The following is a 17099-nucleotide window of genomic DNA, read 5'->3' on the forward strand; positions in this document are numbered from 1 at the left end:
ACAGGGACAGGATCACACACACCTATAGAGACCACAGTCCTGCAGGGACCACAGGGACCACACAGCTAGGGGGTCCACAGCCCACGTACACCTTTAGGGACCACATCCCTGCCAGGACCACATCCCCGGGGACAGCTACAACGGCCACTCACCACATCCCTGCCAGGACCACCTCAGACCACCAGAGACAGGTCCAGTGGCCACTCAGCACATCCCTGCCAGGAGCACATCCCGGGGGACAGGTCCAGTGGCCACTCAGCACATCCCTGCCAGGAGCACATCCCGGGGGACAGGTCCAGTGTCACTCAGCACATCCCTGCCAGGAGCACATCCCGGGGGACAGGTCCAGTGGCCACTCAGCACATCCCTGCCAGGAGCACATCCCGGGGGACACGCACCAGCTCCGCACCGCACGCTCCCCTTCCCGTACCCCCTCCCCGGGCCCCCTCCCCGCGCCCTGCGGAGCCCCCCGAGCCCCGGCGCTGCCCGGGCGGGCCGGCGGCGGTGCCGGGGTGCCGGCGGAGCGGAGCGGCGCGGCGCGGTCCCGGTGATGTCAGGAGCGGCCCGGCAGCGGTGGGCGGTCCTTCCCCGGCTCCCGGCTCGGCTCGGCGCCCGCCCCTGCTCCGCGCCCGGCTCGGCGCCGCTCCGCTCCGCCCCCGGCTGGGCTCGGAGCGCGGGCAGCCCCGCGGCCCCGCTGCAGTCCCGCTCCGGCATGGTAAGGCCGTGGGCATGGGGCGGGCGGGCGGGGGCGGGCCGGGCTGCCCGGGGCGCGGCGAGCTCTCACCCTCTCCCCGTCTCTCGCAGCCCCTCGCCGGAGCAGCGCCGGGACCCCGCCGCCTCCAGCCGCGCTCCGCCGGGCTCCGCCGCTCGCCGGCATGAAGCGCCCGGCGCCGGGCGGCCGCCGCTGAGGAGCCAGCAGCGGGACCCCCGGCCGCGCCCCCCGCCCCCGCCCCGCTCCATGGGGCAGCTCCGCGGCCGCTGAGCCCCCACCCCGCCCGCCGCGCCCCCCGCGCCGCGCCCCCGCCTCGCCCCTCGCCATGGGGCCGCGGCACCTGCTGCTGCCGCTGCTCCTGCTCTCCCTGCAGCTCCTGGCGCTGCTGCTGCTGCCGCTGCCCGCGCAGGCGGCCGGGCCCCCCCGCGCCAAGGGCAACCGGACCCAGGGGGCGGCGGCGCCGCGGCGGACCCCCAAACCGGGCAAGGAGCTCCTGAACCAGACGCTGGCGGGCCCGGGGGCCGCCGCCCCCACGGCGCTGCCCGGGCGCGGCAAGGGCGCGGGGGGCGGCAAGGCGGCCCCCGGAGGCGGGGGCGGCGGCGGCGGGGGCTCGGCCCCGGCGCACGAGACGTGCTGGGGGTACTACGACGTGAGCGGGCAGTGGGACAAGGAGTTCGAGTGCAACAACAGCCTGACGGGCTTCCGCTACTGCTGCGGCACCTGCTTCTACCGCTTCTGCTGCAACAAGCGCGCCGAGAAGCTCAACCAGAGCCTGTGCCGCAACTACAAGAGCCCCGAGTGGGCCCACCCCACCACGGCCAGCGGCGCCCTGCCCGCCGACGGCGGCGACGGCGGCGACGGGGACGCCAACAAGTACGACCCGGACAAGGACAGCACCAACGCCACCGTGTACATCTCGTGCGGGGCCATCGCCTTCGTGCTCATCGCCGGCGTCTTTGCCAAGGTGGCCTACGACAAGGCGCGGCGCCCGCCCCGGGAGATGAACATTCACAGGTACGTTCATGAACATTCGCTCCTTCCCCTGCTCCCCCTGCCCGAGCTTCCCCCTTGGCAGAGTCTGCTCGGGGTTTCTCTAGTGAGAAATTGCGGCCGCTCGCCCTGGGAGACAGCGTGGTGTCAAGCTAGAAATGCTGGAGCTGCCCACCCAAGGGTCCTCCGTTTGAGCGCCCAGCCAAGGGCTCCCAGCTGTGCAGCCTGCTCGAGAGTTTCCCGTTGCATGGCTCCTCCAGGGATTCCCCCCTTGGGCTCGCTGTCCAAGGGCTCAGTTTTTACACTGCTGTCCAGGGGTTCTCTCTGCCCAAGGAGTCTCCCTGTGAAGCGCCCACTCGGCTCTCTACGCTTTGCTCTGGCTCTCCATGAGTTTCCCCTGCCAACCCTTCCAAGGGTTTCCCCAGTGCCGTGGCTCTCCGACGGCTGTGCCACCTGGCCAACGATTTCCCATTGTGCTGCCGCTTCGGGGGGCCCCCCTTGAGTCATTTATCCAAGGGTTTCCCTCTTTGCAAGGGCTGTGTAAGGTTTCCCTCTTCGCATCATCCCCCAAAGGGTTTTCCCTTTCCATCCTCTACCCAGGAGTTCCTCCTCCCCACGGTCCGACCAGGGCCACCCTCACCCCTCTGGCCATCCCACTGCCCACCCCGGGGCCCGTCCTGGTGCCCCGTGGCTCTTCTCCCGCGGCCGCGTTTGTGCTCTCCTGCCCGCGCCTTCAGCACCGGCTCCGCGGACAGCTCCGGGACAGCTCCCTGATAATTCCCGCACAGCTCCGGCACAGCTCCGGGACAGCTCCCGGATAATTCCCGCACAGCTCCGGCACAGCTCCGGGACAGCTCCTGCTTCATTAATTCCCGGACAGCTCCCGGATAATTCCCGGACAGCTCCCGGATAATTCCCGGGCTGTTCCCGGATAATTCCCGGGCTGTTCCCGGACAGCTCCCGGATAATTCCCGGGCTGTTCCCGAACAGCGCCGCACTTCCCCGCTCTGCCCAGAGTCCGTCCCGGAGCTCCACGTGTAGCCGACCCCGGCACCCGCTCCTGCCCCCGGCATTCCCCTCCTGCCTCCGGCATTCCCCTCCTGCCTCCGGCAATCCCCTCCTGCCTCCGGCATTCCCCTCCTGCTCCCGAACCTCCTCTCCTGTCCCCGGCATTCCCCTCCTGCCTCCGGCATTCCCTCCTCTCCCCCGGCACCCTCCTCTACATCCCAGAACGTCGCCCTCGCCCCTCGGCATCCCGGCATCCCTCTCCTGCCCCCCAGAGCCTCCCTCTGCACCCCGGCACCCCCTTTTATCCCTCGGAGCCCCCTCCTGTTCTCCGGCACCCTGACACCCCAGTCCTGCTCCCCGGAGTGTCCCCCAGCATCCCGGCTTGGCTCCCCTGCACCCTGCACGCCTCTTCCTTTCCCCGGGACCCCCGCACATCCCTCCTGCCCCCGGCACATCCCTCCTGCCCCCTGGGACCTCCACACATCCCTCCTGCCCCCGGCACATCCTTCCTGCCCCCTGGGACCTCCACACATCCCTCCTGCCCCCGGCACATCCCTCCTGCCCCTGGCACATCCCTCCTGCCCCCGGCACATCCCTCTTGCCCCTGGCACTCCCTCCCTGAACCCGGGATCCTCAGCAGCCCCCAGACCCCCCATCTCCCCTCGAAGCCTCCCCAGAGCTCCCCCAGCACAGCAGAGCCGCTCGGACCCCGCGGGTCCGGTCCTGTCCTGTCCTGCCCGGCCGGGGGAAGTTTGGGAAGTGCGGAGGGGATGGATCGGGACCCCCTGGGGGAGGTTTGAGATGTGCGGAGGGGATGGATCGGGACCCCCGGGGGAGGTTTTGGAAGTGCGGGGGCGATGGATCGGGACCCCCGGGGTGGTGCCTTCCCCGCGGGGTGCTGGGGCTGTGCGGGGACGCGCTGGTGGTGGCAGAGCTCTGTCCTTTCCCTTTTTCACTCGGTCCCTCTCCGACCCCTGCGGGGCTCGCTGGCCCCTCGTTACTGTAAGGACAGCTGCTCTCGGCGTGGCACACAAAATCCTGCTGCACAGCAAAAGCTCGGGAGTCTGTAGCAATCCTCCTTCTGGACAAATGCGTGTTCTCTCTCAGTTCATATTTATTTTATGATGAAAAAGTCCCTCCAAACGATGAGTGCTGCTTGCGTGCCGCGAATGCGAGAGCTGCCTGTGTCTGAACATAAAAACTGTGAGAGGCTTCTTTGGAAGAGCAGTGCTGAGCATCAGGGGGACAGTCCTCAACTCTAGCAGATAATGCCTCCTAAAAATTATTTTAATGAAGATTTTTAATGAGAACTCTTGAAATCATTGACCCTATTTTAAAGGCTGAACTTCAGCTGCAATCAATAGAGACTGGGAGAAGAAATATTCATTTTTTAAGAGGAAAAAGAGATGAGTGACGCAGTTTTTATTTATTTGGGGAGATGTGTTTTATTCAGACTCCTCCCTGCAGTGAGGACAGCCAGTGAGGCTGGTTTACATTTGCTGAGGGTCTGGCCCACATATTCCACTCCAAATCCCACCTGCCCCTGGTCCCTGCAAGAACTGAACTCCACAGTGTTAAAAACTGCACACAGCTGTGTAGAGGCAGGGGTCCTGCGAGTGGCTTAGCCAGAAAATCGTGTTTGTTAATGAAGGGATGGTTCCCCAGCTGCCCAGCTCTTCTGGCTTCAAGGCAACTTCGCCTGGGCCTTATCTTCACACTAAATTTGGAAATCTGGGTTGGATGTCCATATGTTACTTCTGCTCCAGCTCCAGCCTGCTGCAGGGTTGGATCCTTCACCCTTGGAAATCAGAGCCAGTGTTGCCAGACTTGTCTGGATTCTTCCTGATGTTTTCATTTCTTTGATGCTTGCTTTGCTTTATTTAGATAAGTTCTGCTGAAATGATTCACCTGTGTGTAGAAGTATGAATGGCAGATTGAGTGCTCGGGAAGCTTGACTTCCAGAGCATTTTAAGGAGTTGATTGACTTCTATAATACGGTAGCTGGTAAAAGATTATACCTTTCAGAGCTGTGTTACCTGAACTTGATCAACATCACACGAGGGTTTAAATATTTTGAAGTGCATCTCCTGCACTGGGCTGAATGCTCTGGGTGCTCTAAGCAGAAGGTAAATACCAGGAGAGGAAGGGTTTGTCTTTGTCTCTGAGAGCTGCTGGGGAGGAACAGGGAAGAAGGAAAGCAGGTTGGGGTCAGATATTTCTGTCTGTTTGAGGTCGTGTCAGCTGGAGTGGAGTGTGACATCCGGAATAATTCTCTGTAGTGATGGCGAGTGCACCAAACCTCAGTGTGCATCCTCTGGGAGGAGCAGAGCAGCAGCATGAGCACAGCTTGCTCCAGGGGCTGGAAAAAGCCTCTTGGGCTCCTATCCCACGGGCAGGGAAGATCAATGAGAGCTTCCCTGCGCCTCCCCACGAGCAGGATCACACTGGAAATTTTACTTCCTCTTAGTGTGTGGATGTCATCCCTCTGCCCATTTCTCATCCAGCTTTCACAGAAAATCCTCATGAACTCAGAGAACATTTTGAGGGAGGCAGGGCTCATACAATGTCTTCAGGTGGAAGGAGGGTTTAGAGATCCCCAGGAGAGCTGTCAGTGTGCCGTGGAAGGAAGGGCTGGCTGTGCATGTGCAGCTCCGAGCTGGAGTCAGCTCCAGTTTCCAGGCACTGCCACATCCCTTTAAAGCAGGGCACTGCTGTGATCCTGGGCTCACAAGCACTGATTCAGGCTTTTCTAACAGCAGTTAAGTGGAAGTGCTTTGAAAACCAGGAGCTGAAATATTCCTATTGTGCAGAAATGCTTGTAATGCTTTCAATGGCACTGATTTTTTATTTTTTACTTTTTTGGCAGTGATGGGATCTTTGAGTCTGGCTGTATAGAACTGTCCCTTGCTTTGGGGGTTACACTGCCAGAACTTTGCTGGGCTCCAGGTAGAAGCTGGGGCTGGTTACTGAGAATTACACCCAGTAGTTCTTCTGTGTGTGCTGATGCTCTCTCGTGCATTGGTGAGGATGGTTTGTTTCTGTCTCATTGCCAGGGTTGTTTTCTTCTCTCGAGCATTTCTTCAGTGAAATCTAAGAATTAATTGCTTTACATTCAGTCTGGGGGTGAATTAAGGAGTCTCTGAGCAGGGAATATCAGTTGGTTCTTTCCAAAGCTGGGTGAGATTTTCTGCAGCACAAAGGGGGGGCACAGAACGTTCTCATTCCGTGGCCGTGACCCTGCATCCCCAGGCTACAGAGCACAAATAACTCACAGATGTAGCACTGCTCCACGACCCCTGCTTAGCCTCAGCAGCAGCCACTGCACTCTGCTGAGCTGGGAATGCACAGATTGGAACCTGCACTGAAATATCCCCAGCTCATCCCACTGGTCAGCTGGGGCCAGAGGGACACAGGGCAGAGCTGGCCCTGGGGCACTGCTGGGAGCCCAGCTGCTCTCCTGGGCAGCTGCACTGGGATTTTTCCCAGCAAACCAGCTCTGTGTGCTGCTGAAAGGCCTTATCTGGCCTTGCATGGAGCGTGGCTGAGGGGTGGGAAAGGAGAAGGGAAACAGGCTCTGTGCTGTGCTTCACTTCACCCTCCTCCCACAGCATCTGTGCTGCTCTTCCCTTCAGCCTCTGCATCTCCTGCTCTGGGAGTGATAACTGCCAGCTTTTATAAATGAACATCCTTTGCCCGTGTAGAGACCTGAGTTTAATTGATCCACTCCTGCTTGTTTCTGCTCCGTGGCTCTGAGTTCCAGCAGGGACCAGAGGCAATGGATCTGTCTGCTCCCAGATCCAAGGAGCTGCTGCTCTGTGTGAGCCCAGCTTGAAATACAGCAGGGTTTGTGTTCCTCAGGCTGCAGCCCCCACAGCCCAGGGCCCTGTGCTTGCTGAGGGGCTGCTGGAGGGAGCTGCTTTCAGGTGTGAAGGTTATGAGCAGTGCCTCTCTCCAGCCCTGCTGTTTGAGATGGGGATCACAGGCAGCTCCTTCAGCTCTGCTCTCTGCTGCTGGAGCCAAAGGATCAAACCCCAGGGTCCCCAGGGCAGGCAGGGAGTGCTGTGAACACTCCTGGCCACGGGGACTCGGCAGGAGGCTTTCTTTCTTGGATGCTGTTCCTGCTTTCAGTCTCTTTCCACTGGTGTGTTTTTATGCTCTGCCTTTTTTCACTCTGCTTGGACTCACTCGGGTGCCTTTCAGCTGCTCTTTGCCCTGCTCTGAGTTGTTTAATCCTGATGGTTTCTGAGGCTCTCCTCTGAAGTGCCCTGTCCCTCTCACAGGCACAGAATACAGGTCAGACTGAGCTAAGAAAAACCAAAAAAGGTGCAGCCATAAAATCACAGAATCACAGAATGGATGGGGTTTGAAGGAACCTTAAAGATCCTCTCCTTCCACCCTCTGCCATGGGCAGGTCACCTTCACGCCTGACCTCAGACAAGTTCCTCAGGGCTGGTTCTGTGCCAGACCAACCCTGCACCTGGCTGGATGTGGGGTGACCCCTGAGCAGGGAGAACACCTGGATCTTGTCCATTTCCAGGGGGAACTGTCCAGTTGCAGACCCAAATCCAGGCCAGGTGTGTCTCTGGGTGCCTGTACCTGTACAAAACATTTTTCCTTTTGTTTCACTTCCGTGCACTGGGAAAGCTCCAGTCTGGAGCTCTGGTTGTGTTTGCAGTTTGATAATTGGGTTTTTTGCTGTGTTTTCCTCTCTGAGTCTATTTTATGGTGAGATTGACTCTGTGGGAGCACAGAGGCTGCCTGGCCACTGACTTCCTCTGGATGCTTCTGGGCTCCTCCTTTCTCTTTGAACTTCTCCCATTACGAGAGGCCAGGCTCAGGAACTGTGCTGCCTCCACCAAATCAGCTCAGTGTCTCTAATTCCCATTTATTTGGCATTCTCCTGCTTGCTAATTAACTTTTTCTGTTAGTCCAACTCCATCATGAGGTGTCGAGGGAATCCAGTGTAGCTCTGAACTTCTGTTCCTTTCAGTTTTGCAATCTCTTCTATCCTTAAGTAGCAGTTGATCTCCGTGCCTTTGGAGATCAGATGCCTTTTACAATTTCTGCTTCACATAAGATCTGAACTTTCTGGGCAGATGAGATCAGGGCATGTGTTGCTAGCCTTTGGCCCCATCACGTGGGCTGGCTGTGCCTCCTCAGATCTGTGTGCACTGCCCTGCTTGGAGGGCTCAGCTATCTCCTTCCCCAGGTGGATAAACACAGAATTCCTCCAGAGAAATGCTGGGCTGGGCTCTCACCTCGGCCTCCTTTGTTGGGAGAGCTCTTCAGAGAAAGCTCAGCTTTCCTCAGTGAGCTCAAAGCCCCCGAGCCGTGCTCAGAGCAGAGGATTTGGTGTGAACCCTGAGCCCCTGAGCTCGACCCTTCCCCAGGTGCTCTGGGTGAGCAGTGGGTGCTGTCTCTGTGTTTGTGCTGGGGATGCACAGCACAGAGCAGGACAGAGCTGGGCCAGCCCAGCATCATCCCCACAGCCTTTCCCACCCAGCAAGAGCTGCTGCTTTTATTTTCTCTCCTTTCTTTGCTCTCTGTCCTGCACAGCTCCCCGCTCTCCCCAGCAGCCCTGGTGCCTCTCCCTGCAGGGAGCCTCCCCATTGTTCTGGGAAGAGCAGGGGCTGGAGCTGGGTAGGTGCAGGGGGGACCTGGGGGTCCCAGGGGCTGCTCCCTCCTGCAGCCATCCCGAGCCTCGAGCACCTGGGGGTACCAATCTTCTGCCATGGCCCAGGTGCAGGTCCTGCCCTGCTGAGGACACTTTGTGCTCAGGGTGACATCTCTCTGCAGAGAAACACCCCTTGGAAAGGTTCCTTTTAAGCTTTTAATTACCAAATCTTTCCAAAACAGTTTTGTTCTCTGGACACAGCGGGTCCACGTCACAGCAACAGCCAGAGATTTTCAGTTTGGACATTGGTGCCAGGTGTGTGAAGTGGTTGTCTTTGGAGCCAGATTAAATTCCAAGAGCTTCCCAAGTTGTGTTTGGCATTAAGATTTCTCAGGAGACATCTGATTTTCCTGTGTGCCCTGGGCATGCAGGACCTGGCTGGTAACACCTGGAAAGTGGGAATGCCCCAGGAGTGGCCAGCCCTGGGCACACAGGACACAGCTGGCAGCACCTGGAATGTGGGAATGCCCCAGGTCTGGTCAGCCCTGGGCACACAGGACACAGCTGGCAGCCCCTGGAATGTGGCAATGCCCCAGGAGTGGCCAGCCCTGGACACACAAGACACATCTGGCAGCCCCTGGAATGTGGGAATGCCCCAGGAGTGGCCAGCCCTGGACACAGAGGACACAGCTGGCAGCCCCCAGGAATGTGGGAATGTCCCAGGAGTGGCCAGCCCCAGGTGTGGTCAGCATCTGGAGCTGCCCAGGGCACAGAGCAGGTGTGGGGACAGCAGCCAGGCCATGAATAATGCACAGCTGCTCTCTGTGACAGTGGCTGTGACCCAAGTGCTGTCTCTCAGAGAGAGCTGTCCCTTCCAGGTGAGCTGGCTGCAGGCTGGATAAATCCATCTCCTGCAATAACTGCCTCCTTCTTTCCCAGTTAGTAACAGAGCATAGGGGAGTCTTTAACCTGGCTTTTTTTTCTACTGAAATCCTGGCTGTGCTGAAGTGATTGGAGTTCTGCCACCAGCTCCATCCCTGCTCTGCTTTTAGCAGCTGCAGCTCAGCCAGGCACTGCTCCCTCCACTGTGCTCTGCCAGACCCATTTGGTCACTCTCCTTCCATTCCTCCCCACATTCACAGGGACTTGGAACAGGAAGTTCTGTTTGCTAGCAGCCCTGGTTAAGGTCTGCACGAGAGGGGATTTTCAGAAGGTGAATCAGGGAAGTTTTGAGTGTGCACCCCCTGCACTGCTGGGAACAGGCAGCTCTTCCCTGTGCCCTCCCCATCCAGCACCCCCAGACCCCTCAGTCCAACCTCAATTCCCTCATTTCCCTCCTAGCCTGCTGGAGCTGTCACCAGAGCTGCCCTGGTGACAGCAGAAGGGACACCCGTGTCCCTGAACACTCCCCAATTAACACTCCCACTGCTAATTGGTGTTGGCAATCTGGGTGTGGGGAAAGTGGGACAACACTTTGCCAAGAAGGCTGTGGGGAGGACAGCAGTCCTCGTGGGAATTTCAGGGAGCAGATTGAGGTTCTGGGCTGGGTTAGAGGGGCACTGAGCTGGTCCCTCCCAGCCCTGCAGCTTCACCTTCTCCCTGACTAAAGCCACATTTGGGATCCAAGTCTGTCACTTCCCCTTCCAGCCCCACTCCCCAGCGGATGGCCAGCCTTGCTTCCCCACTGCTTCCATCCTCCCCCTCAATTCCTTTGGATTTACACCAAATCCTTTTGATTTTTCCTAATGAAAACTGATGAACCCCAGTGTTCATCCCGCTGGGGTTTTCCCCAAATTCGTGCAGAGTGCCACCAGAGCCATCCCAGGGAGCAGGGCCTGGCCTGGGCTGTCCAGCCACGGGGCACATCCATGGATTTCCCTCCCCCAGGGCAGTGCAGCCCCTGGAGCAGCCTCCCAGCTGGCCCCTGGCTGCTCTGGGGGAGGGTGGCAGAGCCCAGCGCTGGCACGGCGGTGACGTGAGGGAAAGGTGTCACAAATCCTTATCAGTGCCACGCTCCAGCCAGCGAGCTTTGTGCTCCTCAGATAAGAGATGTGGCGTCACAGGAAGGGCTCTGGAGTGTCTCATATCCTTGTGCAGGTGATTAGGGGGCTGCTGACATCAGTGGCACTAATTGTGCCCAACTGGCTGCACACGTGGGACACAAATATTCCAGTGAGTCTGTGCAGAGGGCACTGAGCCAGCTAGAGCCAAGGGACTGTCACCAACTAATCTGCCTCTTTTAGGGGGGACTGAGCTTCCACCCCCTCAGGATTTATGGAAATACACTGCTCAAGGCTCAGCATCCCTCTCTCGTGGCTGCCACCCTCACCTCTCTCCGGGCCTGGCCCAGTCTGTGCTCTCCTGTCCTTGCAAACAACAATCCCTTCACCCCACGAGGGTCACTCTGTGTGCACACACAGGTATCCCCTGGGTGGTTATAGCCTCCAGGTCTGCTCTTTCTACAACCCAAAAAAGGGTAAAAATATCCTTATTCTGTACAGGCTGGTGCTGAACGAATGTGATCCTGCTCAGGAGCCTCTGAGATCCTCCAAGAGTTCCTTCTGTGGAGACATTAGTATTGCAATCCATTATGCACAGGGACAGGAGTCTGGAGAGGAAATGATTTGGAAAATGGAACAGACCCAGGGCCCAAACTATTTCTCATCTGAAAGCCCAGAACCTGTGGCATTTAAGGGATGCCAGTGGCAATGAGCAATGCCAGCATCCCTCTCATTAATGTGCAGTGAGGGGATGTCTCCTCCTGACACCTTCCCTGGGACCTGAGCTGACTCCAGACATGTTCCCCTTGCCAGGAGAAAAGAGATTTTCCAACTCCATCAGCTTCCAAGTGCCACTGTCCCTTGCAGCCCACAGAGGCCACCCCTTTCCTGCTTTTCCTGAGGCCCAGCAGGGGACCCGGGGCTGTCCCAGGAAAATCAGAGCATTTCATGTGTCCATGATATTCACAGAGGGGAAAACCCCTCTAATGTCCAAGACAAAACCGTTGGCTGCAGCTGAACTGGGTGATGTTGCTTTTCCCTGGGAATGGCAGGGAGAACTCAGCCATCACAGCAATCCCTGCTGAGCACAGAGCTCAGGGTAGGCTCTGAGCTGTGCCGACACCAACCCCTGCACATTGGTTAATCCATTTTCCTTTCCTCCTTTAAAAACACTGCCAGCACTGCTGGGATTTGAGCCATGTGCAGGGATTTCAGGATGTGGGGATCCTGATCCCAGTCAGTTTTAAGGGAGTTGGGCTTGGGCAGGGGGGTTTTGGTGTCACTTTTAGGAGGTGCCAGGGCTGGGCCCAGCAGGGGCTCCTGATGGAGGCAGTGCTCTGTGTGCCAGGAGCAGTTTGTCTGCTCTGGGAGATGATGGAGAGGCACCATCACCCTGGGCTGAAGTGAGTTAGAGAGAGCAGATGAGATACCAGACAATGGCCTGGAAATCCTTGCAGCAGATACACAGAAAGAAAGAGAGCTTTTAGGCCATATTTTAAATTTTAGTATCACTGCTATCGTTGCTTTTTTTCTCTGTTTATGGTACGAACCCAGCTGCTTTGGATTCACAAGTACAAACACTGAACCCTGTTCCATTCTGCTCTGAAATACTGAATTCCAGCTGGGTTAAAATGCATTTTCCCCCTTTCTTTCCTGTCTTCCCAGGGCTCTGGCCGACATCCTAAGGCAGCAGGGACCAATCCCAATTGGACACTGTGAAAGAGAGACAATCTCGGCCATAGATACCTCCCCCAAAGAGAACACCCCAGTCAGGACCTCCTCCAAAAACCAGTACACCCCAGTGCGCACCTCCAAGAGCAACCCAGGTAAGTGCTGCTCCCTCGGGGGCCACTGACACCTTCCTGAAAAATCCCTTTGCCAGGATTTCCTCCTGGGAAGCTGAGAAGCCTCAGAGAGAAATGAAAACAATAATTATCTGATTGCTGCTCCTGTGTTTGCTGCTCTGGAGTGTGGCTTGGGGATCGTTTATCCAACAGGTGAATTGTTTGATTGGTTTCATGTGAATTGTTTTAAATTGATGACCAATCACATCCAGCTGTGTCCAGGCTCTGGAAGAGGTCACAAGTTGTTCATTAGTAGCTTGTTAAGCCTTCTGTGAGATCCTTTTACTCTTTAGTATAGTTTTAGTATAGCATAATGTAATGTAATAAATATAATATAATATAATATAATATAATATAATATAATATAATATAATATAATATAATATAATATAATATAATATAATATAATATAATATAATATAATATAATATAATATAATATAATATAATAAACATAACATAACATATATAATATATTAGCTTTCTAAGAACATGGAAGCAGATTCTCAATTCCTCCTTCATCCTGGGAGGAAGCAAATAACACTCTTGGGGCCATGCCAGGAGCCAGGAAAACAATATTATCTCCTTTGCTTCTCCTGTGTTCTGCTGCTTTGGAGGCTGTTTATCCAACAGGTGAATTGTTTGATTGGTTCCATGTGAATTGTTTTAAGTTGATGACCAATCACATCCAGCTGTGTCAAGGCTCTGGAGAGTCACAGGTTTTCCACTGGTATCTTGTTAAGCCTTCTGTGAGATCCTTTCTCTATTCTTTAGAGTAGTTTGAGTTTGGCATTCTTTAATATAAAATAAGTACATAAAATGATAAATTAGCCTTCTAAGAACATGGAGGCAGATTCTCAATTCCTCCTTCCTGCTGGGAGGAAGCAAATACCACACTCAGGGCTGTGCCAGGAGCCAGCAGAGCATCCTCTGTGCCACAGCAAACTGTGCAACCTAAAACTGGGATGGCAAATGGTTCAGCAGGCAGCCAGGCAGAGCAGGGGGATGGCTCTCCTCTCCTCTCCTCTCCTCTCCTCTCCTCTCCTCTCCTCTCCTCTCCTCTCCTCTCCTCTCCTCTCTCCTCTCTCCTCTCTCCTCTCTCCTCTCTCCTCTCTCCTCTCTCCTCTCTCCTCTCTCCTCTCTCCTCTCTCCTCTCTCCTCTCTCCTCTCTCCTCTCTCCTCTCTCCTCTCTCCTCTCCCCTCTCCCCTCTCCCCTCTCCTCTCATGAAATTCCCAGGGTTTTTGGAGAATTGGTGTGATTTCTCATATGTAAGTTAAATTTATGAGAGGAAGAAACTATGCTGCTCACTGGGGCTGCAGACTGGCTGAAGGAGCCCACAGCTGTAGGGTTTGGGAAGCAGCAGGTCTGGTGGCTGTGGCTCAGAGAAAGCCCAGAGGAGGAGAGCTGAGGCAGCCAGCAAGGACTGTCCTCGCTGCACAGGGGCTGATTGAGTTTGGTGCTTGTTTGACCTGGAACTTTTGTTTCCAAACTTATAATTGGAAGGGTGCCCCTAAGTCCTGCTAAATAAACCTTGGCTTCATTTTCTGTGAGGCTGGCTTGGTGTCAGTGAGCAGGATGATTGTGGGTGACAGTGACAAATGGAGGTGGCTGTCCCTGAGGCTGCAGGGGCCCAGCAGAGCAGCCTGAGCAGGTTCTGCTGAGAGCAGAGGAGAGGAGTCCAGCTCCCACTGCTGCTCCAAAGGAATTCCAGACTGGTTTGGGCTGGGAGGGATCTTACAAACCTCCAGTCCCACCCCTGCCATGGACAGGGACACCTCCCACTGCCCCAAGGTGCTCCAAGCCCCAATGTCCAGCCTGGCCTTGAGCACTGCCAGGGATCCAGGGGCAGCCCCAGTGGCTCTGGGCACCTGTGCCAGGGTGTCCCTGTGGGGATTGGGGATGGGGCTGTGTGTGGCACAGTTTGGGGTCACTGGGATGGGGCTGTGTGTGGCACAGTTTGGGGTCACTGGGATGGGGCTGTGTGTGGCACAGTTTAGGGTCACTGGGCTGGGGCTGTGTGTGGCACAGTTTGGGGTCACTGGGCTGTGTGTGGCACAGTTTGGGGTCACTGGGATGGGGCTGTGTGTGACACAGTTTGGGGGCACTGGGCTGTGTGTGGCACAGTTTGGGGTCACTGGGCTGGGGCTGTGGCACAGTTTGGGGGCACTGGGCTGTGTGTGACACAGTTTGGGGTCACTGGGACGGGGCTGTGGCCCAGCCCCATCCCCAGTGGGTGCAGGTGAGAAGCAGGTGAGCAGCACTGACAGCAATGAGCCATGGAGTGCCCAGGGGTGCTGAGCAACCACCCCAGGGAGCAGAGGGCACACAGGGGCAGTGCAGGGGCAGCAGGGGATAAAAGGGTGGGCTGAAGGGCAAGAGGGACAGATGCCTGCAGCCTTCTGAAGTGGGATGGTGCTGCTGTGTTTGGGTTGAAGCTTTCTGAAATTGCATGGTGACACTCTGTGTACTGTGGCTGTCCCAACTGTGGCACATCCCTGCCCTCACAGGGAGGAATTCTTCCCTTAAATATCCAATCTAAATCTGCCCTCTTTCAGCTCAAGACTGCTACCTCTTGTCCTGTCCCTCCATCCCATTAATCAGCCTTCTGAAACATGGAGTCAAGATTCTCATCTTCCCTCGTCCTGGGGACCCTCAAACACCACCACAAGACTCTGGCCTAGATTTATATTCTGTATATTCTGCTGGCCTCATCATGCTCAGAATATCCCACTGCCTCTCCAAGGGGATGCTCTGGTCTGGATCCAGCTCCAGAGGTGCCAGGGGAGGGCTGAGCACAGGGAGACTTTCCCCAGGGTTAAAATCTGCTCCTCACCCGTGCTGGGACCTGCAGGTGTGGAGAAGAGCTGGTGGCCAGGATCACCACTTGGAATGCAGCAAACAGCACAGGCCAGTGCTCTGATTAGCCTGATCTATCTGGGGAAGGCTTTTAATGAGCAGCTTGAGTCAGGATGTTCCAGAGATGGATGCATTCAAAGTGCTGCTTTCAGCAGCGCCTCGCACCCAGAGGCACATTGTGAGCTCCTTCTGAATGTGAACAAATGCAGGGCAGGCCTTAAATCTTCATGGAAATTGTGGCAAACATCTCCAGCCAAACCCAGGAGCACTTCCACCCTGAGCAGCACTTTGGGAAAGGGCTCTGTGCCCCTGGCCCTGCTCCCCACGGGCTCAGCAGGGCTCTGCCCTTTCCTAAAGCCCAGGGGATCCAGGCTCCCCCCAGGTTCTCAGTGCCATCCCCCAAAGCCCAGGTGACCCAGGCTCCCCCAAGGTTATCAGACCCTTCCCCCAAAGCCCAGGTAACCCAGGCTCCCCCCAGGTTTTTAATGCCATCCCCCAAAGCCCAGGTGACCCAGGCTCCCCCCAGGTTCTCAGTGCCATCCCCCAAAGCCCAGGTGACCCAGGCTCCCCCCAGGTTCTCAGTGCCTTCCCCCCATCCCTCCTTCCCCGTTCCCCTCTCTCCCTTCCCCAGATCAGCTGGGCTCTGCTCCAAACCTCTTCCACTCCTCCCTGACGGAATTAGCCAGCTTCTCCCCCAAATCCCCAGCACTGCTGGAATGGATCTGCCGAGGATCAGCCCGGGGCTGTGTGTGCAGTGTGTGCAAGGCGTCCCAGCCCCTGCTGCTCGCCGTTTGTGCTGTCCTTTACAGCTGTTAGGGGAACACAAAGCAGGTGGGAAACGATCCCGGCCGTTCTCCAGCCCCTGCGCTTGGCTGTGAGGAACTGCTTAAGTGCAGCTGGGTGAGGAATGAGGGAAAGCACCTGGAAAACACCCAGAGTGTTCCAGGAACGGGGATCTGCTGTCTCCATGCTCCTCTTGCCATTCCCTGACATTTGACAAGAGAGGAACAGGAGCAGCTCTGGAACCGGGAGGATTTGTAGGAGCTGGGGCGAGTCAGAGCTGCTCCATCTGTGCTCCTGCCAGCACATCCCTGGTATGGGGAGCCCAGGGCCTCCCTCCCAGGAACCCCAAAGGGTTAATAATGCCTGTTCTGAGCCACCCCAAAATGTCAGAGCTTCTTCCTCAGAGCATTTCCAGGGGGAGAGTTACTGGGTGTCCTGAAATGTCATTGCCAAGGGGAGGATCCCAGCAGGACAGGGAGAGCTGAGAGTGCACCACTGCTCTGCTCTGAGGGGTTTAGGATCCTCACACTGGACACCAGCTGTCTCTGTGGGGTGAAGGATTGATTTAGGATCCTCACCTTGGACACCAGCTGCTCTGTGGGGTGAGGGATTGATTTAGGATCCTCACCTTGGACACCAGCTGCTCTGTGGGGTGGAAGATTGATTTAGGATCCTCACCTTGGACACCATTGCTCTGCTCTGTGGGGTGAGGGGTTTAAGATCCTCACCCTGGACACCAGCTGCTCTGTGGGGTGGAGGATTTAGGATCCTCACACTGGACACCAGCTGCTCTGTGGGGTGGAGGATTTAGGATCCTCACTTTGGCCATGGCTGCACAGAGATGCTCCTCCAGTCCTGTGTCCTCAGTCAGAGCTTCCACCTCCCCTGGGAAATTTAGGCTGCTGTCCCAAGCAGCTTTAGACCCCAGGAACTCAGGAGAAGGGATTGGAAAGGCAGGAGAAGGAGCTGGAGCACCAACACCTCCAACACCTCACCTGCCCTGGCTCCAGATGGATCTGTGTAACTGCCACAAATATTTCTGTGCTTATCTTTTCTTAGCCTTGCTGCTTTGGACACCCAGCCTCATCCTTGCAGGGCTGCCAGGGGCTGGGGATGTTCACCTGGGGGAGGTTTGGGGTCCCAGAGCCTCCTGCCTCCTTCGGCCTCACCAGCTGCTGCCTCTGGATGTTGGTTTGTTCTGCTCTCCTGAGCCTTCCACTGAGCTGGGGAGTTTTAGGGTAATCTCTGTAAAAGAACCTCTGGGAAAGCTCTGCCCCACTAACGAGGCACAG

At 56.7% G+C, this 17099-nt stretch overlaps 1 protein-coding gene across 1 annotated transcript in view; it reads left to right on the forward strand.

Annotated features, from left to right (window-relative positions):
• The first annotated feature begins 1037 nt into the window (after window positions 1–1037).
• The window catches only part of SHISA6 (shisa family member 6), a 161817-nt gene continuing 145755 nt past the window's right edge, over window positions 1038–17099 (forward strand). Inside the window, exons 1-2 of the mRNA XM_059864557.1 lie at window positions 1038–1726; window positions 11990–12150. Coding sequence (XP_059720540.1) covers window positions 1038–1726; window positions 11990–12150 — 850 coding nt within the window. The remainder of the gene's footprint in view (window positions 1727–11989; window positions 12151–17099) is intronic.

Source organism: Haemorhous mexicanus, chromosome 20 (genome assembly GCF_027477595.1).
Source record: "Haemorhous mexicanus isolate bHaeMex1 chromosome 20, bHaeMex1.pri, whole genome shotgun sequence".
Classification (NCBI taxonomy): Eukaryota; Metazoa; Chordata; class Aves; order Passeriformes; family Fringillidae; genus Haemorhous; species Haemorhous mexicanus.